The sequence below is a fragment of the Odontesthes bonariensis genome, chromosome 9, assembly GCF_027942865.1.
Source record: "Odontesthes bonariensis isolate fOdoBon6 chromosome 9, fOdoBon6.hap1, whole genome shotgun sequence".
NCBI classification, from domain to species: Eukaryota; Metazoa; Chordata; class Actinopteri; order Atheriniformes; family Atherinopsidae; genus Odontesthes; species Odontesthes bonariensis.
In genome coordinates this window covers 19,564,565-19,584,728 of record NC_134514.1, presented here as the reverse complement: position 1 = coordinate 19,584,728, position 20,164 = coordinate 19,564,565, and the positions used below count along the sequence as shown (strand labels likewise).

The following is a 20,164-nucleotide window of genomic DNA, read 5'->3' as shown; positions in this document are numbered from 1 at the left end:
CTTCAGCAGACGGGTGTGGGCTGTTTTACTTTGCACGTTTTGCACAATACCAGGAAAACGTATCGACCTGAATTTAACTGGGCCCAGTTTGAAGGAAGGGTCTGGACAAGTTCCCACTGCTGGCCTTGTCTCTTGTTGCCAATTATCTCTCAGCCAATCGGTAACAAATAAATGCTTTAAAAGGCGTTTCCTTTCCTGTGTTTGTGGATGTGAAAGCCCCCTTTGAGAGGCTACAAGTTTGAAGAGGAGCCGCGGGTGGCTGAGCGCACTCATTCTTCCCGAGGCTTGTACAGAAGTTAATGAACTATTTTGAAACAAACAAAAAAAAAAAGCCTTCTAGAACGTAAAATGTGACGTTTCCCCGCGAGTTTGAAATGGTTGTTTTTTAACTGAAGTGTAGAAAGGGTTTTTAAGTCCGCCTGTGCGGTGTTCGGGGAGCTGAAGCCGAGCCAGGTTGATTATATTTCCAGGCTGCAGCTGTGCGTACTGTCCGGGAAAGAGGTTCGCGACAAGCACGAGGAACTTCTACACGCAACAACTACAGGGCACGAGGAACTGAAATCTGACCGCGTTTAGCTTTCATCACCTGCGGTTCCGCTCGTTGGACTTTTGCAACGTTTTTTGACAGAAATGGTCGGCAGGTTGAACTTGCCAAATGTTTGCGACGGAGATCCTCTGGACATGAGCTGCAGCAGGGCTGATAGAGGACTTGATAGCCCGGACTCCGGGTTACCCCCGAGTCCGAGCCCCAGCACCTGGTTGCTGCCCGCGTGCGCGGAGAAGCCGGGTCGCGTGAGCCCGGTGTCAGAGGACGAAGGAAGGGGCTCCCTGGTAAGTAATATGACTGCACCGTTTTCATCACTGCCCACTTTATGAAGTCACCGTGCTAGTTTCCACGTATGGGGAGAAAAAAAAATGAATGTTTAAGGCTGGCTCCCTACATATTCAGAGCTGTGTACAACTTTTGTAAAACTTGCCACTGCTCGCAGGAAGCTGGGTCAGATATGACAGTTTCCCGCCGGCCACAGCATGTGTACAGCTTTACTGAGTCTCTTAATTGTTAAATCGATGTGCTAGTTTATTAGACTGGTAGGTAGAAATGTGCAGCAAGCATGGGTCAAATCGGCACTAAACGGGGCCACTTGTACTGGCAGCAGTTCTAAGTGGCCCAGTGCAGTGGTGCTTTTTTTGTTTGTTTGTTTTTAAGGGCTTTATGTGTTGCAGATTCCAGTTTCACCTGCTGGATCTATTCCACAGCTGCAGCCGCTTTCCTTTGGGGAAGGCATAGCACTTAACCCATTGCCATCAAAGGAACTGAGGTGGGTTTATTTTCACACGACACCTGCAAAGTGTAGAAGTGAGCAGGCTTTGTTTTAGTGCTCTGCTTGGTTGGCGCATGTAACTCGCGCTCTGTCATCCACAGATACACTTCATCCGTGCGCTATGACTCTGACCGTCACTTCATCCAGGATGTGGACCTGCGGCCCCTGGGCCGGGGCCTTGAGCACTGCAGGCAGACCATTGTGGCGGTGTCCCATAGCACCTGGCGCCACTACAAGACGCAGCTGGAGTTTGAGCCACGCCTTCGCCCTCAACGCTTCAAGAGCACCACCATCGTTTACCCCAAGACAACCAGTGCGGTCTACACCACAGAGCTGAGCTACGACTCCCGTCGGCTGTCCAAACGTTTCCTGTCCAGTGTGGAGCTGGAGGCGGCCGGCAGCAGGCGGCTGCCTCAGTGAGGGAGGGGGGAGAAGGAAGGGCCAGATGGCAGAGGTCATTTCCATTACCCTTATATCGATGCACACTTTTAAGGTTGCACTGGAGCCAGTTCGGGCTCTCTGGTTGATTCATCCAGTTTAAAAGGCTAGTTTCTTTTCCTGACTCATCAGCAACATCTGTAGACTTGGTATTCCTCCTTTTCTCCCTCATCTCCTTCCGGCTTCCCATGTGACCCATGGACAGGTGGGCTCTTTAAGCTGAAACTCGTTACAGGTTTAACAAATATTGTCATTTTCTAAAGTCTCTTCAATGTGCATTATTGGAACCTTAAAGTCGCCCTTATCTTAATCCCCTAAATCCTGTTTGTTTTTTTTTGTAATTTTTGTCTTGAATGATGGACTGGGGGAGAGGCTGCCTTGTGTCCAGATGCCCCCCCCCCACCCCCCATAATTTGCTCCCTTGGCCGAAGGCGCTCATTTAGGCCCAGACAGTCTTGTTCTAGCACTGACCTGCTGTGTTGTCTTTTTATAGCTCTGCAGCTTCCAATCTGAAGTATCCATTCCAAGCCCTGGATGGGAAGCCTCTATGCTGTGGGGGTTGGCGGACAATTGCGTATAGATTCTTGATCTATATTTTTCTTGGATGTATTTATTGGCCCAGTTTTATGAAAGTATTTTATTAATAACATTTTATCAGATGCTTTATCTGCAGCTTGTTGAAGTTTCTAAAGGCTTTTCAGCTCACTTTTGTCAAAATGAGGTAGAGGAAACTAACCCTGCACGAGTACAGTTTTTCTTTTTTTTTCATTTCCCTCAATGGTTGTAAGAATGGCACATTTGCACAGGGTGTTGTGTTTTTTGTGCACACCGTAACACAATCTAAGCTATTTACAAGCCTTCTTTCTCGCCTTTTTGTTTACACCTGCAATTTATAATTGGGTTAAAATGATGGGTGGGGTAACTTCAGCCTGTGAGCTTGGACTGATTTTTAGTAGGTGGTACAGATGGCTCCTAAGTGAGGAGTTTACTGAAAAGTGGATCAATGGCTTGCAGCATTCCACTGCTGTGACTGTGGCATGACTTGGGTTGAAATTTTATTTATTCTGTTTGAAGTTTGGGGTTGTGAGATTTATTTTAGTAGCTCATTAATGGCTCTCTCCACAGTTGTGGAGACCTAATTGATGTATCTATTCTTGCCCTTTTTGGATATCACTTTTTTTTTTTTTTTTTTTTAAATAAAGTGATTTGTTCAATAATTGTTTGGTTATTTATTTTTTTTTTTAAAGATGCCAGATATCATCTGTCCAATAAAGAAACAAACACCCTAAACTTGTGTCCATAACATTATGTATATATTTTTAAAATATCTTATTGTAAAACCTGAATTTCCCAACTTGCCGAGGGGAAGTGGGTCCGCCTACACAAGAAAGGGGCTCTTCACTTGTGTGTTTTTTGACTTCTTGACACTTTAAGAAGAGTAGGCAATAACGTCCTTATAGTTTTGAGGACGAGCTCAGTTAATGAGTAGATTGCCTACTGTTTGTTCATGCTGTCAATCCTATTAAAATAATCGCGGCTAATGCCCTGTTGATTTAAATGTGCTATCAAAATCCATGTTTGGGTGTATTGTCCCTTTTTTTTTTTTTTTTTTTTTTTTTTTTTTAAATTGCAGAAGTTTTTCAGCGGTGTTCCTGCACCGCCCTCTTGTGGCCATACAGGGCGGTGCAATTAAAAAGCCATGCTTATGAGAGCCAGTGAAGTAATGGAAAAATGCAGCTCAATACGGGTGAGCTTTGTAATGAAAGCTTTATATATTACTATTCGTATTTTTTTAATTCATAACACTAAATTTGTTAGGTGAAAGCCTCCCATCGCTCTCTCTTTAGAACGGCAGCAACACGCAGACGTATCAGCGTGGCTTCGAACATTTTTGGGAACGTTTAAAAATATCTATAAATAAATGCGTGCTATATATACACACTATTAACATAGTTGCGTTTGGGAGATAATGGTAAAAATGCGATATACAAAAAATAAAATACAATAAAAATAAACGCACCAAACGTTGCGTTATGTGACGTAATGGTTCAGAGGTCTAAACACACGCCCACGTTTCTTCCTCACGTGCTCTTTCTAATGTGGTTGTTTGGGAATATATTCAGCTTCGTATCCGTAAGTGTTTGTGGCAGGATGGCGTATTGTGGCGTATTGCAATGTTTGTGTTGTGCTGAAGCGGTGGTGTAACTGTCAGAGGACGTAACTTATTGTTTCGTGACGGTATTCTGGGGTTTTGTGATAGTTAGCTTGTGGCTAACAAGTTACTTGAGAATGAAGACTGCCAGCTGTAACTCCGGCAGCAGCATCATGGACATGTTTGAGAAGGGAAAAGCGCTGAAAATCTGTGCCCCAATGGTTCGATATTCAAAGTAAGTCTTTCTACAGCTGTAAAATGATTTCTGCAGTGATAAACTTTGTGTAACGTGGTGAATGTATTGTTGATGGTGTGCTTGTTGCTCATCGCACTTTGACTGAGTGTGTTTTTGTCCACAGGCTGGCGTTCAGGACTTTGGTTAGGAAGTACAGCTGTGATATCTGTTTCACTCCGATGATAGTTGCTTCTGATTTCATGAGATCGGTCAAAGCCAGAGACAGTGAATTCACCACTAATGAACGTGAGTTTTAACTGTAGCTGTAAAGGGATGCTGCTTTAATTATTTAATTATCTCACTGTCAGCTCCTGATTCCACAGCCTCTGGTCCACATCCTTGTGACATTATTAAGTGAAGTGTTTATTGCTCTTGCTCCTCAGGTGATCGGCCCTTGATAGTGCAGTTTGCTGCCCACGATGCCCAGACCCTGGCTGATGCAGCCTGTGTGGTGGCACCTTTTTCAGATGGCGTTGACCTCAACTGTGGCTGTCCCCAGAGGTGCGACTAACAACAGTGGACCTGAGAGTTTTAATCTCTGTGGTTTCAAGTATTAGTTGAGAGTTACCAGGATGGATAATTAGATGAAGATCTGTGAAAGCCTTGGCCTCTTGGAACAGGTCTGCAGATCTTGTAAAATATATTTGATGTGCTTATATGTTGTGCTTTCAGGTGGGCTATGTCAGCTGGGTATGGTGCGTGCCTCATCAATAAGCCCGAACTTGTTAAAGACATGGTTAGACACGTCAGAAACCAAGTGGACAATCCAAACTACACAGCCTCCATCAAGATAAGGTAAAAAAAAAACTTGGATGTTTGGTATAGTCTGGTATATTTTGCAAATGTCTAATAGGAATATCAATATATTGCGAATTGATCTCAGCTGATACAATCAAAAAACGATTTAAGGAAGACTGCTTTTCGTACATTCTTTTTTAAGCTGCTTATCGCAGAAATTACTTCACCCACAGGATTCACAAGGACTTGAGGCAGACCGTGGATCTGTGTCAAAAGGCCGAATCTGCTGGTGTGTCGTGGATCACAGTCCACGGGCGCACAGCGGATGAGCGCCACCAACCGGTTCATTACGATGCCATAAAGACCATCAAAGACAGCGTATCTGTCCCTGTCATTGCCAATGGCGACATAAAGTACCTTCGTGATGTGGAGTCCACTCACCAGCTGACTGGTGTTGATGGTATGTTATCTGCAAAAGTGTGCTTTTCAACAGCCTTGCCGATCACAACCTGTTACGTCTACGTGAATCCCAATGTTTCTTTTATGATCACCGACTTCTCGTTTTTTTTCCGATCTGCTCTTCAGGTGTGATGGCTGCGCGGGGGTTGCTTTCAAACCCTGCCATGTTTGCTGGATATGAGGAAACTCCGTTGGAGTGCGTGTGGGACTGGGTGGACATCTCCATTGAACAGGGCACTCCGTTCACATGCTTCCACCACCATCTTATCTATATGCTGGAGAGGGTCAGCTCCCAGCCCGAGAGGAAGATGTTCAATGCTCTGTCCAGCACCTCGGCTGTGATAGATTACCTCCAGAACACATACGGGTCGGTTCATGATCTCGGAACATGAATTTACGGAGGATTAAAGTCTATTTTATGGGGGGGGGGGTTTCTCTCGTTTTTATGCCAAATAAAATTGCAAAGCTACAGTTTTATTGCTTGTTTTTATTGCTGTGTTTTCTTCGTTAAAGTGATCATGTGCCAAATTGAATAAAAAATCTAGTTCTAAACAGTGCTCGTCAATGAGAATATGTGTAAAGGTTCATGATGACTTGTATTATTCTAAAACATCTCAAAATGAAGGGTAGTACAAATAGTAAAAACTACCTAAGTCATGCTTGTTAGCAAAGAATAGAGAAATTACACAAGTTAGAATATCATAGTAAAACTAGTTGTGTAGGCTTGAAAGCAGTAATATAAATCTTTTTTTTTTTTTTTAACTGATAATTAGAACACTTTCTGGTACAAAATGTTAAGCATGCTACAAAGGAAACTGCCCTGTCTAATCGATCAAATCGATTTTAAGTTGTCAAAAGCGACGGAAAAACAAAGTGTTACCATCCATCTTCAAAGTAAAAGTAAAGATTTGTATTAGGGATTCATTTGATGTAGCAACCAAACAAAGCATTAAATAGTAGTATATCGATAAATTAACTGATGTGAAAATTTGGATATAGTTTGGATTTTTTATTTTTTTTGACGGTGCGACCACGAAAACAACGAAAAAGCCTAAATTAGATTTGTTGTGAAAAAGCTGCACCGGAAACAGTTTTTTTAAGAGAGGATTTTGGAGCCACCAACGTTGAAACAGGAAGAGAGGGACAGGAAGACAAACTTTTCTCTGTGGAGTTACTTACTGTCAGCTTTTTGTCGATTTTTCTTGTCGGTAAGTCGTGTATTTTCTCGTCGAACAGTACCCTGAATAATTGTCTTATTGGTATATTGAGTTAAACTGAAGCCACTTCTGGGTTAATGTTAGCACTAGCTAATAGCTTAACGGGGAATTGGGTTTATGGTTTTGAAGGTGTGATGAAGGAAGGTGCTAAATATTCCCGTACAGCTAGATATTTTCTTATTAATGATAAGCTACAATGCAATTAGTTTGCCAGAGTGTACTGAATCCTCTGTACATTTAAGGTATCTTAACTGTGAATAAAGTGGCTGTTTAGTTTGTTATATGTTCTCAAGATATGTCATTTATCAGAGGGGCAGCTCAGCCCCTGTTCCTGTCTCCTCTTTAAGGTTTAAGTGTGTTTGTATTCAGTGATCTTCAGAGACGATGACATTGCAATGGACTGCTGTGGCCCTCTTTCTCTATGGGGAGATTGGCATCATTGTCATCCTCTGCTTACCCTTCATCTCTGCCAAGAGGTAAGTAACAGTAGCCCACAGCACTTTTGTGGTAATTCTGAAGAAAAAAAGCAAAAATACCCAAAGTAATATTCTGTGTTGACATGTGTGCGAAGCTTTCTGTCTATAACTGCTGTTTCTTTTCGCAGGTGGCAGATTATTTTCCAGCTGCGCATCTGGAGCTTTATGGCAAGGTTTTGGAACAAAGTGTTTCTCACCATGATCATCGTGCTTATTGTTCTCTTTCTTGGTAAGAATTAAGTCATCTGCTTCTTGTCATTCTTCTTCTTAAATAACCAACCCTACCCAGTGAACATCAGCTGGAGTGTCAACATCATTCTTTAACAAAGAGCTCACCCAGCTAATATTCACATTATCACATCAGCGTAGCACGAAACACAAATTTGTTTTCCCATTTTGATAACTTCCATTTGTAAGAAACGATACAAAGATAAGTGTCACTGCAGTTGCAGCTTAACACGCTCTAAACAAAAAAATAAAAAAAGCATAGTTTTTTTTAAGGATAATTAGATATGGAGGTAGTGTGCTATTGAATAAAGCTTCTAGGACAGCGTGATGGGAGCAGTTGTGCACATCAATGTAACAAAAGGAATTATATTTAGTGCCAGTACTTCAGTGTTGTAGCTTTGATCCACATCTTTTGACAATTTTCAAGGCAAAATATCAGGGAATACTTACAAAGCAGGTTCTTTTTCATTTTGTTCTGGTGTAGTTTAAGATAATCGGTGTGTAGGTGATGATATAGCTCAAGACATATGGCATAAAACCTTTTATAACAGCCTTAATATTTTCAGAGCAGAAAAAGTCTTATTGAAGATTGTACACAGATGTTTAAGAATGTCCTGCTCCACTTGTAACTCAACTCTCTCCTTAGATGCTGTGCGTGAGGTGAGGAAGTACTCGGCAAAAGAGATCGGCATGGATGCCAAGCTGCAACCAAATATGTTTGACCACCTGCACATGAAGCTTTTCCGAGCCCAGAGGAACCTCTACATCTCTGGCTTTGCTGTCTTCCTCTGGCTGTGAGCATCTGCCTTTAGCGCAGCCCCGTACGTCTACTTTGAGCTCAGCTTTCCTCTTACACCCCCCCGTGTCATTCTTGCAGGGTTATGAAGCGAATGGTCACGTTAATAAACCAACTGGCGTCCGAGTCGAGAACTACGGCTGCTCTTCAAGCGCAGGCTGACACTGCTAACCAGGTAGCTGAGAAGTACAGGAAGGACAACGAGCTGCTGAAACAAGTAGGCGTCGTACACACTCGGAACGTAAAGCATTTCTACTCACTGTATCATTCTGTATTCTTAGAATTCATGTCATTTGATGTATTTCAGACTCTGATGGAAGGGCAGGGTGATAAGGCGACTGCTGAGGGCATGGAGCTGTTAAGAAAAGAAGCAGGGAAGCTGAAAGAAGAGCTGAAGACCTCTGGAGACGGTTAGTTTTCATGTAAATGTACACATTCCCACTGTAACCTTGACTGTGTTTTTGTATGTTTGTGTCATTCTTGTATACCGACCACAGGGAAGTTGATGTCACAACTGTAGACTTGCTACTTGCTGCAGGGGAATGTTTTGTATTGACGTGATCATTTCATGCGCAGACCTGAAGAAGTCCCAAGAAGAGGCAGACGTCTTGAAGAAGCAGATGGACGGCCTCGCCAGGGAGTATGACCGGCTGCTGATGGAACATCAGGAGCTTCAGGTAATGCTTCGGTCAAATAAAACAGGACGGGCGCTCGTTGGCTGATCATTTTAACAGAAGCTGTTTTTCGCGTTTTATGAAGCTTTTCATCTGTCACCAATCTTAGCGTCCGGTGTTGGGCTGGATCAAAAACCAAGGACGCAGCAGCTGATTGGCTGATTATCAGAATGGGTCGATAAACATACTCCTTCATTCATTAACAGCCACATGCACCTCGTGGCCGCTCCGGGTTTACATTGCTGGTTTTATTATCTGGTACACTGGGTTTAATTTCCAAAAGTACAGAAACAGACTAAACACCCTATTCTTAGGCTCAAGTGTCCTGCTCTCCGATGCACTTTTTGTTTATTTTTTTTTATTTTAAGACAAGTAAGATACGAGCACCTATAATCTGGTGGGGAAAAAAAGGGGGACGTACTGTAATTCCTCTTTCCGTGGGACCTGGAGTGCTGGAAGTTAGTTATTTATTTATATATATATATATATATATATATATATATATATATATATTTCTTTTAGATTACTCGTTAATCACTCGTTGGCTGCTACTGGGTCCTCGGCCACCAATTTCATTCCTCCTTATGTAAATTGCAGACAGGAATGACATTAAATGTCTGATTGCTTCTGTTTTTTAGCCTTGGGTGATACAGCACGGTGACTGATGTTTGCTTTTCGTACCCTTTATTCTCTCAGAATCTTCAAGATAGTGGGACCAAAAAGGACGACTAGTTGGAGCGAGTTGTCACAAGTCACAAGAGGGCAACTTCAACACACTTCTCACCCTCATACAACACTCTGTCATTGTTTCTAATCAAAAAATCAAGTTCAGATCCTTTGAAGAGCAGAATTTTGGCTGAAAACGGTTCTCGTCGGTTTTAAATTAATTACGTTGTTGGTGTAGCAGACTGGCATTAATGGCACGTGTCATACTTGATGGTTTCCTGTTTCTCGCTGCTACAGCGTAACTAAGAGGATTGTCTTTTTCAAGCGAATGCGATCTGCAGGTTAATTGGGCAGAATAATAGGAGAGAGTTGAGCTGGTAATTGACCTGGGTGGGAACACAGAGCTCTGGCGGTGTGTTCACAAAGGCGGCGCTTTGCTGCACTCGTTTTAGCCCCTTGTACAGTGGAGCTTGGAATAGAAAGCCAGAGCAAGCTGTCGCTGCAGTAAAAGTTTCTAAATGTGTTTTTTTTTTTTATGTTATTGGCTCGCATCCATATTGCTGTAGAACGCGGGGACGCTCGCTGCACGCACTGTGAGCCTCACGACATGTAAATCTGGTGCGCGGCTGCGCAGATAAAGTTTGCACGAAGAGCTTCACTTCAGTCAGTGCTCTGTACGCTTTTACATAATTGTTATGAAAGATAATAGTTTGAGGGGGGGTCTTAACATCTGAATTTCTTTCTGAACTTTAGGTTTTGTCCTTTATTTGAACCTGCAAATGCTGATTAAATTCTACCATACAAAATAAAACAGGAACTGTGTGAGGATATCAAACAGTGGATTTGTAATGAATGAAAGAATGTCTTCAGTGTCCAGATACTTTTTAAAATTTATTTGCTGTACTACGCTTAAAAAAAGGAATGTATTTGTTTTGTTATATTTCCGTTAACCAGACCAAGCTAATTTACTGTGTTGGGGTTGTAATTAGCTGTAAGTAGTAAAGGAAGTTTTTTATGGGGTTTACCACACTTACTGTTAAGGTCGTAAATATCTCCTTATGTTTCTGTTGTACAAAGAAATCCGATTTAAGTGCCTTTCTTTGTTTTTTTTTTTTAGCAGGTATAAATAAAGTTCAGTTTTGTTATCTTGTGTTGAATTTTTTTTCATTCATCTTCCCACAGAAGCGTCTCACAAAAGCACCCCTAAGGAATAACACCAAAAACATCACTTGATAGCACACAAAAAGTTTCATTTTTCATTTTTACATTGAAGATATTCTGTTGAAGAATTTTGTTGAACATGCAGGTAAAACCCTTACGTTGTCGAGATGATGAGTTCCTTCTCGTGTGCCGCTTCTCTGTTCGACTGTGGAACTCAACCCAAATTCCAACATAGAGACAGTACAGTCAACGTACACTTTAAGCGGATGAAACATTCCGATGTGGAAGTGAACGGGGGTCCCATTCTTTGCGAGAGACTAAACCCTGGACCACAGGAACTTTCCTGTGGGGATTTTTTTTTTTCCATCAAGATCAGACGCTAAACTCAGTTCCTTTTTATGATGCTCTCCTTTTCTGACATGTAAATCCATGGCCTTAATAGGACAACTGATGATTGCTTGGCTTACCTGAATGCCTGTTCAAATCACACTGATGCAAGTCACTGCAGCATCTGATATATCATAATATGGAAAACTAAAATTACAATAACAAATAAGCGCTCCTTTCTGATCCTTTTGCAGTCTCACTTAAAGCTGTTTCAGCATCTGTGAAAATCGTAGTTTTTTTAAGACCTTAGCAAACCAGGTTTAGTATGGGGAAATAGAAATAAAGAAATTCCCACCTGTCAAACCTTGATATGAGACGAGCATTCCCGATACAGACTAGCCTGGGAATTCCCATGCTGCTTTGCGCGCAATTTCATTCACACTGCAAAGGCAGCCTGGAAACCACCACCCTTATTTTTGCCTGAGTTAAGGAACCAATCACAGAACGGGGGGGGGGCACCAAGACGAATGACGACGTCTATGCGCAACACCGAAGCTTGTAGAGTGTTAATCCAACATGGCAGCGGACACAACGCTACCGTTCGATGCAGCCTTAGAAAATGTTTTAAGTAGCTTAGAACGCAAGTTTACTATTAAAAAAGAGCAACACGTCTTCTTCTTCCTCGTCGAATTTCTGTCTCTCTACATAAATCATCTGGTATAAGTGACACAATTGGCTATGAATTGCGCGGAAAGCAGCATGGGAAGAACCAGACGCCATTTGATAGACATTCGTAGCGCCCAATAAACAGCTCTAGGCATTCGTAAACCACGCCTCAAATACAAGAAAGTGCACACCTAGTTCCCAGACCACCATCTCATCGAGATTGTGGACGCGTCAGCCAGGCTAGATACAGACCAGGTGCAGCTCAAATACGGCTTTGTTCTGTTTAGACTTTGTCATATGGAAAAGTTGCATTTAAAAACAAAAAAAACAAAAAAAAAAAACAGACCAGCACAGGACTTTCATTCACCTCCCAGAAAGCCAGCTTCTACATTGTCGGGAAAAAAAAAAAACTTAGGTTGAAGCTTATCTCGCTGATTATCTCGCGAAATTCAGCAAACTGAAAAAAAACTCCCGTTATCCCTCTGAGAGCGAGTGAATAAAGAGCACGTCGCCCCACTACAAATCTGTCCACGAACGGCAAAGGGACAGACCACAAAAACTCAAGTGAGGCATTGATCAGAGAGGTAACAAAGAGGCCAAAGGACCACTTTGAGCCACAAAACTGGGCTGTCAAGGGAAAACGGAGAAGTGAGAGTGGGACATTTCAGTGCGGCAACGAGCCAAAGCACATTGCTAAAGCAACACCAGAGGGGCTTCAGGGGAACCATTGAAACACGCTGAGATGGCCTCGTTCCAGCTCCGACTGACTGAGTCTGTGGCAGGACACGAAGATCGGCCGAACGCCGTTCAGCTTGAAGGAGTGTTCGTGTCGAGGAACGGGCTCAATGCACACCACTGTCACAGCTTCCAGTTGTAATAGGAAACAGGAACAATGCCAAAGGGACGAGACACCGTCGGCATCTTCTGTTTCAGTTGGGCGATACCACAGCGTAAAAAAAAGGATTTGCAATCATATAAAAAGACCAATTGAATTATTTCTGAATCGAATGCGTTACAGTTACTTGTAAATATATTTCAGTCCCTTTGAGGTTCTCCACATAATGTTGTGTTTCAGACTCCTCTTGAAATAGATTCGGTCCATTTTTTTCCTCATCAGTGCCGACACAGTTCATTGTTTCATGAAGTTGCTTCTACAAACAGGCTGGAGTCCACCTTAAGTCACTGGACACGACTGGGACTGGTATCGTAGTCAGTTAATGTGAAAGCAAGCCATTTGGTCCGAAGCGTCGTCAATAGGTCTACGATCCCGGGCTGGGTCAAAGTTCAGGTCTGAGAAAGGACACGAGATGGATACATTTTACAGTCCTTTATTCATAATAAAGTAGCAAAACAATACAAAAATCTATTTTAGCTAATTCGTAGTGAGGAACTGCATGTAAAAATAATCCTGAAATAAATAGGAACTCTAGCGTTCACTCTAACACTGAAACATTAATGAGGGAAAACCTATAAGGGTCAGGAAAGGAAAAAAAAAATCTAATAAAATCTGTGTACGTGCTGCGTGAAATCAGACAAACGGGAGGAATTTCTTTTTTTTTTTTTTTTAACCATCCTTTTCTTATTATTTCATCTCTGAAGTGATAAAACTGGCGGTAAAAAGAGCAGGAAAGTCGCGCCTCTCATCTACCTCAAGGGAAACATGAACCCATTCAAAAAAAAGTTGGACATCACAGAGAAATTGTATTATTAGTTTCAAATTTGGGAAGATTAAGATTGCCAGAAATGTATGGGCCAGGCCTTTAGAGGCCTGTTAGAGTTTAAGACGGACATCTTAGATTGTCTTTGTTTTTTTCTGAAAGCTCTTCAACTTTAACGTACTAACCCTGAATCGATGTGCTGTACATTCTCGAAAGTATCTTGAAAACATTGATTGAAACATTGAAGGGGGTTGTGATCTTGGAATTAAGCCTTAGACGATAGTAAGTCTGACTTGGAAAAACCTGAGAGGAGACCAACATGTTTCAGGGTTTTGGCACAGCGAACCTCTTTCATACACAAAAAAGAAAGAAAAGAAAATACACAAACAACTGACCATTGAAGCACATGTAACAATGGCTGAAGGCGTGGGAACGGAACTTACAGACCCACTTAGAAATCAGCAACAAATAAACATTTCCTGCGGTAACAGTTCACACACACTGACTTTGTTTTCACCCCAAAGACTCAAACAACACATAGTATACCAATAATTAATGTTTCAACAGTACACACTCTGCCTCTTCCAAGGCACAACAATGGTTATTTTACACCAGAACCTTGTGAGCCGCATTGAGATACTTCTTAATACTAATCATCAGTCTTCAAAGGAGCTCAGTGTGCCTTTTCTCCAGAAAACATTTTCGTCATTTATACGTTTCAAAGACGAGAGTTTGGTGGGAACTGTGTGGGTTTTTTTTTTTTTTTTTTGGGGGGGGGGGGGGGGGTAGAGAAGAGCACTGCCTCCTTGTGGACATATTGAAATCACAACAGCCTCCTCTGCACAAGCACGTTACACCTAAACACGACTTTTTTTTAATTTTTTTTATAGAAATGAGGAATACCGAAGTTTTACATCCAGAAGTACACGACACAAACTGCAATACAATCAGACCGAACTTTGGGCTTTAAGTAAAAGGCAAAAGTTTTAAAGTCACTCAGAAATAAACTTCTTCTTTTTTTTTCTCTCCTTTTTCTTTTTCCATACGAGTATGAAGCGAACAGCTTGTAATTTTAAAAGTGAAATGAAGTATCGTTCGAATGTCTGTTCAAAATCGCAAACCCACCAGTGAGTGAACGAGGCACATACTGTATACTTTAACTCACGTGAACACAACCGCCAAGTCCTTTTAAAGGTGCCAAAGCACACATCTAAGCATGTACTTCCACGACAGGTTTAAGAATCGGCCTGACTGTTTCCTCATGCTTCGCCTTTGGCCTCTTCTTCTTAAGGCAATTTCACCTCCTCTGTTCAGTGGCATACTGAAAGAACTTGAAAGAACAATCCCACAGAAGCAGCTCGTAAATGCTGGTGTTCATCATTGTACTGTTTTCTTTTAGGAGCTTGCACACATCACATTTACTCTCAATTCTCTGCGCCAGGATAAAAACTGAAATATCTCTTTTTTTTTTTCCTTTTCTTTACGGAAAAAAAGCAAAACAAACAACAGCATGTACATTCAAGAAATACGGCAGGTTTATTCAATTTCGGTCATATTCACGACACCTGCACACGCTCAGTAGTACAAATATAGATTTTTATGCTTTACATGAGATGATTGAACACAGTTTGGGATTCCCTGCAAATCTCATTTGTGTGTGAGTGTGCGCCCCCCTGTGGACAGAAAGACGCGTACACATTTTGTGTGTGTATGTACGAGAAAATTGGCACATGTAAGAGACCAGTGGCGTCAGTTCTGCCAGGTGTGTCACAGCCGGGTGTTTCTATCTAAGCTGTTGTCCAAATTGTGTGCCGGTTGGTCGGAATTTGAAATCACAAACTCTTCCTTCCTGAGCGCCTCCAGCTCAGTTCCACCATTAGGAAGGGCTCCATGCAGCGCACTTCTTTCCTCCTTCTTCAGCTGTCGACTGAGCAAGATGAAGCCTGGGATGCAGATGATAAATGAAATAGTCCGCAGGCTCAGAGTCAGGCCCAGGTACGCTATCCTGTGATGGAAGAAAGTAAATAAATTTCACTGACTTGTTCAAATGACTTATTTTCTCTTTTTTTTTCTAAAGACATGAAAGGAACGTGGAGGCTTTTAGAGATAACAACAAGGCGTCCTCTTTTGTGGCCAGAAATGGTGATCTATGGGTGGTGAAATAGTTCTTTACAACACCGTAGTAGGGCCCTAGCAGGTTTGAAATGTATAGATTATAAAAGTAAGAGTGAAACGGAAGCTGAGGGAAGGAATTTTTCCACAAAAAAACCTTTGAGGAAAAAAAGATTAAAGCTGTAAAGTGACATCAAAATATTTCAGAAACCTGCACATTTTTGTTAAGGACGGATGTTGCGTCGTGAATGTGACTGTAAAATGTAAAATTCTCTAAAAAGCATCTTGCTCAGAGAATTGATCTCTTCTTCCTAAAAACCTCTAAATGCATTGTCCTGGGTCTCTTTGCTGCATTTGCTTCTTTTTTTAAATTAATTTGACAACAGTTTATTTTTTCCCCACCCAACTTAAGAGTAACAGTGCCAATGTCTTTTAATATTATTATTATTATTATTATTATTATTATTATCATCATCTGCACAAACTTCGAGTGTGTTGCTTAAAATCCACAAAGATCCTAACGATATGCATGTGAGTGTTACCTGTAGGCAGTAGTGTTGTAGATCCTACAGGCTCCTATACCTCCACATCTCTTCTGACCCCATTTGAGACACGTGGTGTCAATGATTGCTCCGAAGTAGATGGGCGCTGGAATCCCTGCTGCAGGACCAAAGATATAAATATTTTTTTTACAAATTAAACCGAAACACATCAGATCATCATAGATTTAAAACCTGAAAAACACAGTTAGTCTCAACTCTGAGTCACTTGAATGTGGCCACGACAAACTCACCAAGGGTACGTGTTGCCAAAGTATGGAAACCCAGAGCCAAAGATTTCAGCTGGGGTTTGATGCACCTGCATGAACAATAATTGAGGATTTTTTTTTCTTAGCATGTAAGATCTATTAGAAACTTGTGAGAAACAGCATTAAACAGAACTGTCTTCATGAAATCAAAGTCCTCATAAACACACACACAGAAAACAAAACGGTGAGGAAAAAAAAACTACAGTGAGGTCAGACAGGAAATACGCTCCACAAAAAAAGTGGTGGAACCAACATGACATGAAACCAAAAATGACTTTGTTTGTCTGAAAGGGAAAGAAATAAAGGGTAATTATGAGAATACACGCAGGGTGGGGTTGTGCAACGATCTGCATGCACTGTGAGAAACTGTGAGAAGTTATGAGCTGGCTGAGGGAGTGGGTGCTGCTCGCTGGAACAAGTAACCTATCATTGCTGAGGGATTGCGCATTAGCCATCGGGCGGTGATATGCGTGTGTGGCCTGATTAGCATAGTCATAAATCACCCATTCACAGAATGAGGGGAAAAAAAGCTTAGTCATACCTAAGCTATGACAAAGAAATTTGAAATGTACCATTTTGCAGAACACAAATTTTTATGACAATTCATGATTCAAGACAACTGAACTGTGACGGAGGGGTTATTCCTAATCCTTTCACAAATAACGCTCTTAAGCAACTGAAGTGCCATCCTCAGGTTAAATCAAGCCACCATAAACAGAAGAAATTTAGACCCTGAGGTATATAACATCTATTCAAAATCTTTTAAAAGGAGAAAATACACACACTATGCCTAATGAGGGCTAATCATTTCTTATGACAAGCTTTCTTAAAGCCATGCATAGCTTCTAATCTCTTGGACTCTTTAATCTTTGGAGGAAATGACTGTGCAGATACTGTATTACAAGAGTCTGTACAGTAAAACGGAGAGAAAAGAGCAGAGAAAACAGCACGGAGTAATTGCATTTGTGTCACGCTTTGGATTCCAGCAGATCAGCTGACATGGCTTCAGGAGATCTTGTGTGTGCGACTTTAAGTATGTTTACGTGTTCTCGTGTCATAATTCCCTCAACCATTCCTCCCTGAATAACTAAATACTCTATAGATACACCTCAGTACAGAGATGGATATGAGACAGCAGAGGACAAAAAAAAAAGTAGGGCAGGCTCAGTATAAAGTCTCATCAGATCTCTTTATGACAATTTTGCCAGCAGAGGCTGCTCTGGTGCACAAGGTTTTATTCTGAACTGGGCTATAAAGAAACTGTGTGTCTTCTAATATAAAACTCATGGTAAAACCTTTACAAAAGTGTGTTTGGATGGAGCTGCCGTGCAATACTTCAATAAGTCATGTTACAATGTGCAGGAAAAGCTGCATTCCTGTTGTGCTACACTGGCAGACTTTTTCACTGCTCACCCTAACTTATTGCAGTTAGAAAACATTAGCAGCTTGTCTCGTAATCCCATTGAGAAAAAAAATAAAATATTGTCATGACCTACTTCCTTCGTATGAGAAGAGCTAGTGGTCATAAATAAATGACAGATCTTTCGTGACCATCATTTGTCATTCCGAGGCAACTCGTTGATTCACTCTGCAGCAGCTTCCGACGGCTTAATGATGAACAACTTTGTTGTAGACTGAATTCGGGTGGGAGCTCTTGGAAAAACATACATATATTAGATTTGCTTTGTTTCTAAAAGTCAGTTCTTCATCATTATAACTAAAATGAACTTTTTACTCGGGAGCACATCATAGGTGCCAATATTTGTGAAACAGTGCCCTCCTGTTAACCTTAAGATAACCTGCGTCCACAGAGGCTGTTGGTAAACTCATTGTCTTCCTGACCTCAGAAAAAGTTCAGAAGTTTACCTTCAATTTTAGATCTTTAACATGTTATTTTCAAGCAATTTGATCGACAAAGTCCTGGTAATAAGAAAGTCAGGCAGACATGAAGTATACAGAAAGTGATCAGCGACCCCGCTCCGTCTCAAAAAACCAAACAGATAAATCTCAGGAATTTCCCTTTTAACGTAACAAAATCAAACTAACGCATTGTGTGATATGACACAGAAGGACTCAATAACCACTGCAAACAGAGCAACAAATGAGACTAAAATCAGATTTTACATCGCCAGTGACTGTGAAAAGTCATCCAACTAAACGAGTGCAAGGCAGTAAGTCATAGTCACAGGGATCTGTTCGAGCATCTCCGAATGGGAACGAATGACATCATTTACAAACAGAACAACAATTTGAGCATAACTTTGGCTAGTTGCTAATCCCCATACAAACGCCAATTAAACCACTTTACAAATGCACTGTGAACTGCGCAAACGTTAATATATTTGACATTTACAATCTCAGCCTCACTTTCCACACATTAAAAAAGCGTAATTTGAAGACAAATTGTTAAAATTCCTGTGCGAGCTTGGCCTAATGACAACAGATCAGCTGCGTGCAGAGTTTCGAAACTCCTTTCTCAGCTCCGCAAGCTCCTCACCGATAAACAAATGCATGCATGAGTTTAAGCGCTAGTGGAGCATTATCATGTGTCATTTTCCTGTATGTCTTTGCATGGTGGTAGAAGGCATTTTTACAGTAAACTGCTGTACTTGTGTCCATATGAGCATTTTAAGAATCTAGAAACAGATGTAGGCTCATGTGTCCTAATTGATGGAACACTGAGCTCCAAAAACATCTCATCTCACAGCAAGACATTCCCACAGCAGTGCAATATGCAATAGTGGTCAATCTGAAGATGAATGTAAACCGGAGGTGGTTGATAAATTCACTATTGGGTTGTCACTTTTCTCATCTCTCTGAGAAAGCTGTGCCAGTAACAGTGGCCTGTGAGGACCACAGCTCAACTATCAACCATAAAATGATATCATTGTGTTTAGATAGAGAGTAGGGAGGTATTGATTAACCTCCTCTTCACTTCCATGACCAGGGGTACATGTTTTTTTTTCTTTCTCTCTCTTTTTTTTCCTTGTAAAGTGAGCGTCAAAACCAAAGAGACAAACAAACAAATGTTTATATGCCCACATCCACATTCTTATGGGCCATATCTGCCATTGCCTAGGTTGCTGTCAACTGCCGTTGCAAGTCAGTTTATCCTAACAGGCGTGCAGAATGGAGATATAAAAGCCGTTGGTCGGCCAGGATCAGTGATGAATAACAGAGGGAGAAGAGATGTGGAAGCAAGACAAAGGTAGTCAACAGTTCTTTTAGGTTTTTCTCCTCCTTTATCACAGTTAGCGTACGATAGTTAAAAAGCCGTGGAAAGAGTTTGCTTCCTCGCTGATTTGTGCTGTTTTTTCATTTGCTGGACAGCTCTGTTCATTCATTTTGCCCACGAAGATGTCAGCTTTGCACTGCATTCATTTAGTGGCTCGTTTCACTCTCTGCACTGCCGCGAGTAGCTTCAATCCAGTTCCGCCACTTATAACGGTGTTCTGCAGTGACGTGACAAGATGCAAAGCTGGAGATGCATTCTACACTTTGTGTTTTTAACACTCAGAAGATTCAATAAAGGAACCGAGCAGCAAACTGCTGTTTCACTTAGAACTCGACTGTTAATTATTTAATATCGGCACAAATTATGTGTCAAATTAAATGTGCCACACAAACACATCGTTCTATAATTCAGTGCTACAAAGTTGTAGCATTTCTTATGCTCTATATAAGATCAGCAGATTTCTTGCAAAAGTTTGAATAAGTGAGGGTTTCTTTCAAAAAGTCTCTAAAGTTCAATGCCACCAGTAATCGAATAAGTTATGCATGTAGTTATTCTAGATTTTCTCCTCTATGCATGCAAGTCTTCTCCCATCTTCTTTTTAAAGATCACTTATCTTGTGCGATTGTTGGTTGCATCAGTTTATAAGTAGTAGTCCATACTGTATTATTTATTATTATACATTATAGTAATATTTTCTTCATTTGACTCCATCTTTTAGAAGTGCTCATAATATAACGCAGCAGAAGTATTTGTTGGCAGCACACGGCCTAAAATTTGACATTTTTATGGTATTATA

General features: G+C 41.3%; 4 protein-coding genes across 7 annotated transcripts in view; 3 read left to right on the top strand and 1 right to left on the bottom strand.

Moving 5' to 3' along the window:
• Window positions 1-90: 90 nt before the first annotated feature.
• rflnb (refilin B) lies at window positions 91-2,942 on the top strand. Of its 2 annotated transcripts, none has more exons than XM_075473556.1 (3): window positions 91-831; window positions 1,258-1,319; window positions 1,424-2,942. In XM_075473556.1, the coding sequence occupies exons 1-3, from the start codon at window positions 631-633 to the stop codon at window positions 1,740-1,742; spliced, it is 582 nt and encodes a 193-aa protein (XP_075329671.1). In that variant the 5' UTR covers window positions 91-630; the 3' UTR covers window positions 1,743-2,942. The 2 variants fall into 2 exon arrangements, with proteins under 2 accessions (XP_075329671.1, XP_075329670.1); XM_075473555.1 differs by having other exon boundaries at window positions 1,225-1,319.
• Window positions 2,943-3,814: 872 nt separating this feature from the next.
• On the top strand, window positions 3,815-5,879 carry dus4l (dihydrouridine synthase 4-like (S. cerevisiae)). Its single transcript, XM_075473551.1, has 6 exons — window positions 3,815-4,147; window positions 4,272-4,393; window positions 4,531-4,648; window positions 4,820-4,942; window positions 5,119-5,345; window positions 5,471-5,879. The coding sequence occupies exons 1-6, from the start codon at window positions 4,050-4,052 to the stop codon at window positions 5,734-5,736; spliced, it is 954 nt and encodes a 317-aa protein (XP_075329666.1). The 5' UTR covers window positions 3,815-4,049; the 3' UTR covers window positions 5,737-5,879.
• Window positions 5,880-6,456: 577 nt separating this feature from the next.
• bcap29 (B cell receptor associated protein 29) lies at window positions 6,457-10,546 on the top strand. 2 transcript variants are annotated; one of them, XM_075473552.1, is made up of 8 exons: window positions 6,457-6,552; window positions 6,931-7,037; window positions 7,166-7,266; window positions 7,912-8,059; window positions 8,143-8,278; window positions 8,369-8,471; window positions 8,638-8,738; window positions 9,432-10,546. In XM_075473552.1, the coding sequence occupies exons 2-8, from the start codon at window positions 6,946-6,948 to the stop codon at window positions 9,465-9,467; spliced, it is 717 nt and encodes a 238-aa protein (XP_075329667.1). In that variant the 5' UTR covers window positions 6,457-6,552; window positions 6,931-6,945; the 3' UTR covers window positions 9,468-10,546. The 2 variants fall into 2 exon arrangements, with proteins under 2 accessions (XP_075329667.1, XP_075329668.1); XM_075473553.1 differs by having other exon boundaries at window positions 6,879-7,037.
• Window positions 10,547-14,730: 4,184 nt separating this feature from the next.
• LOC142388377 (solute carrier organic anion transporter family member 1C1-like) overlaps window positions 14,731-20,164 on the bottom strand; it is a 50,227-nt gene continuing 44,793 nt past the window's right edge. For both annotated transcript variants that reach the window (XM_075473547.1, XM_075473548.1), the window contains 3 exons: window positions 16,119-16,183; window positions 15,868-15,985; window positions 14,731-15,218 (listed from right to left, as the gene is read on the bottom strand). In XM_075473547.1, the coding sequence (XP_075329662.1) occupies window positions 14,981-15,218; window positions 15,868-15,985; window positions 16,119-16,183 (421 nt within the window). In that variant the 3' untranslated portion in view covers window positions 14,731-14,980. The remainder of the gene's footprint in view (window positions 15,219-15,867; window positions 15,986-16,118; window positions 16,184-20,164) is intronic.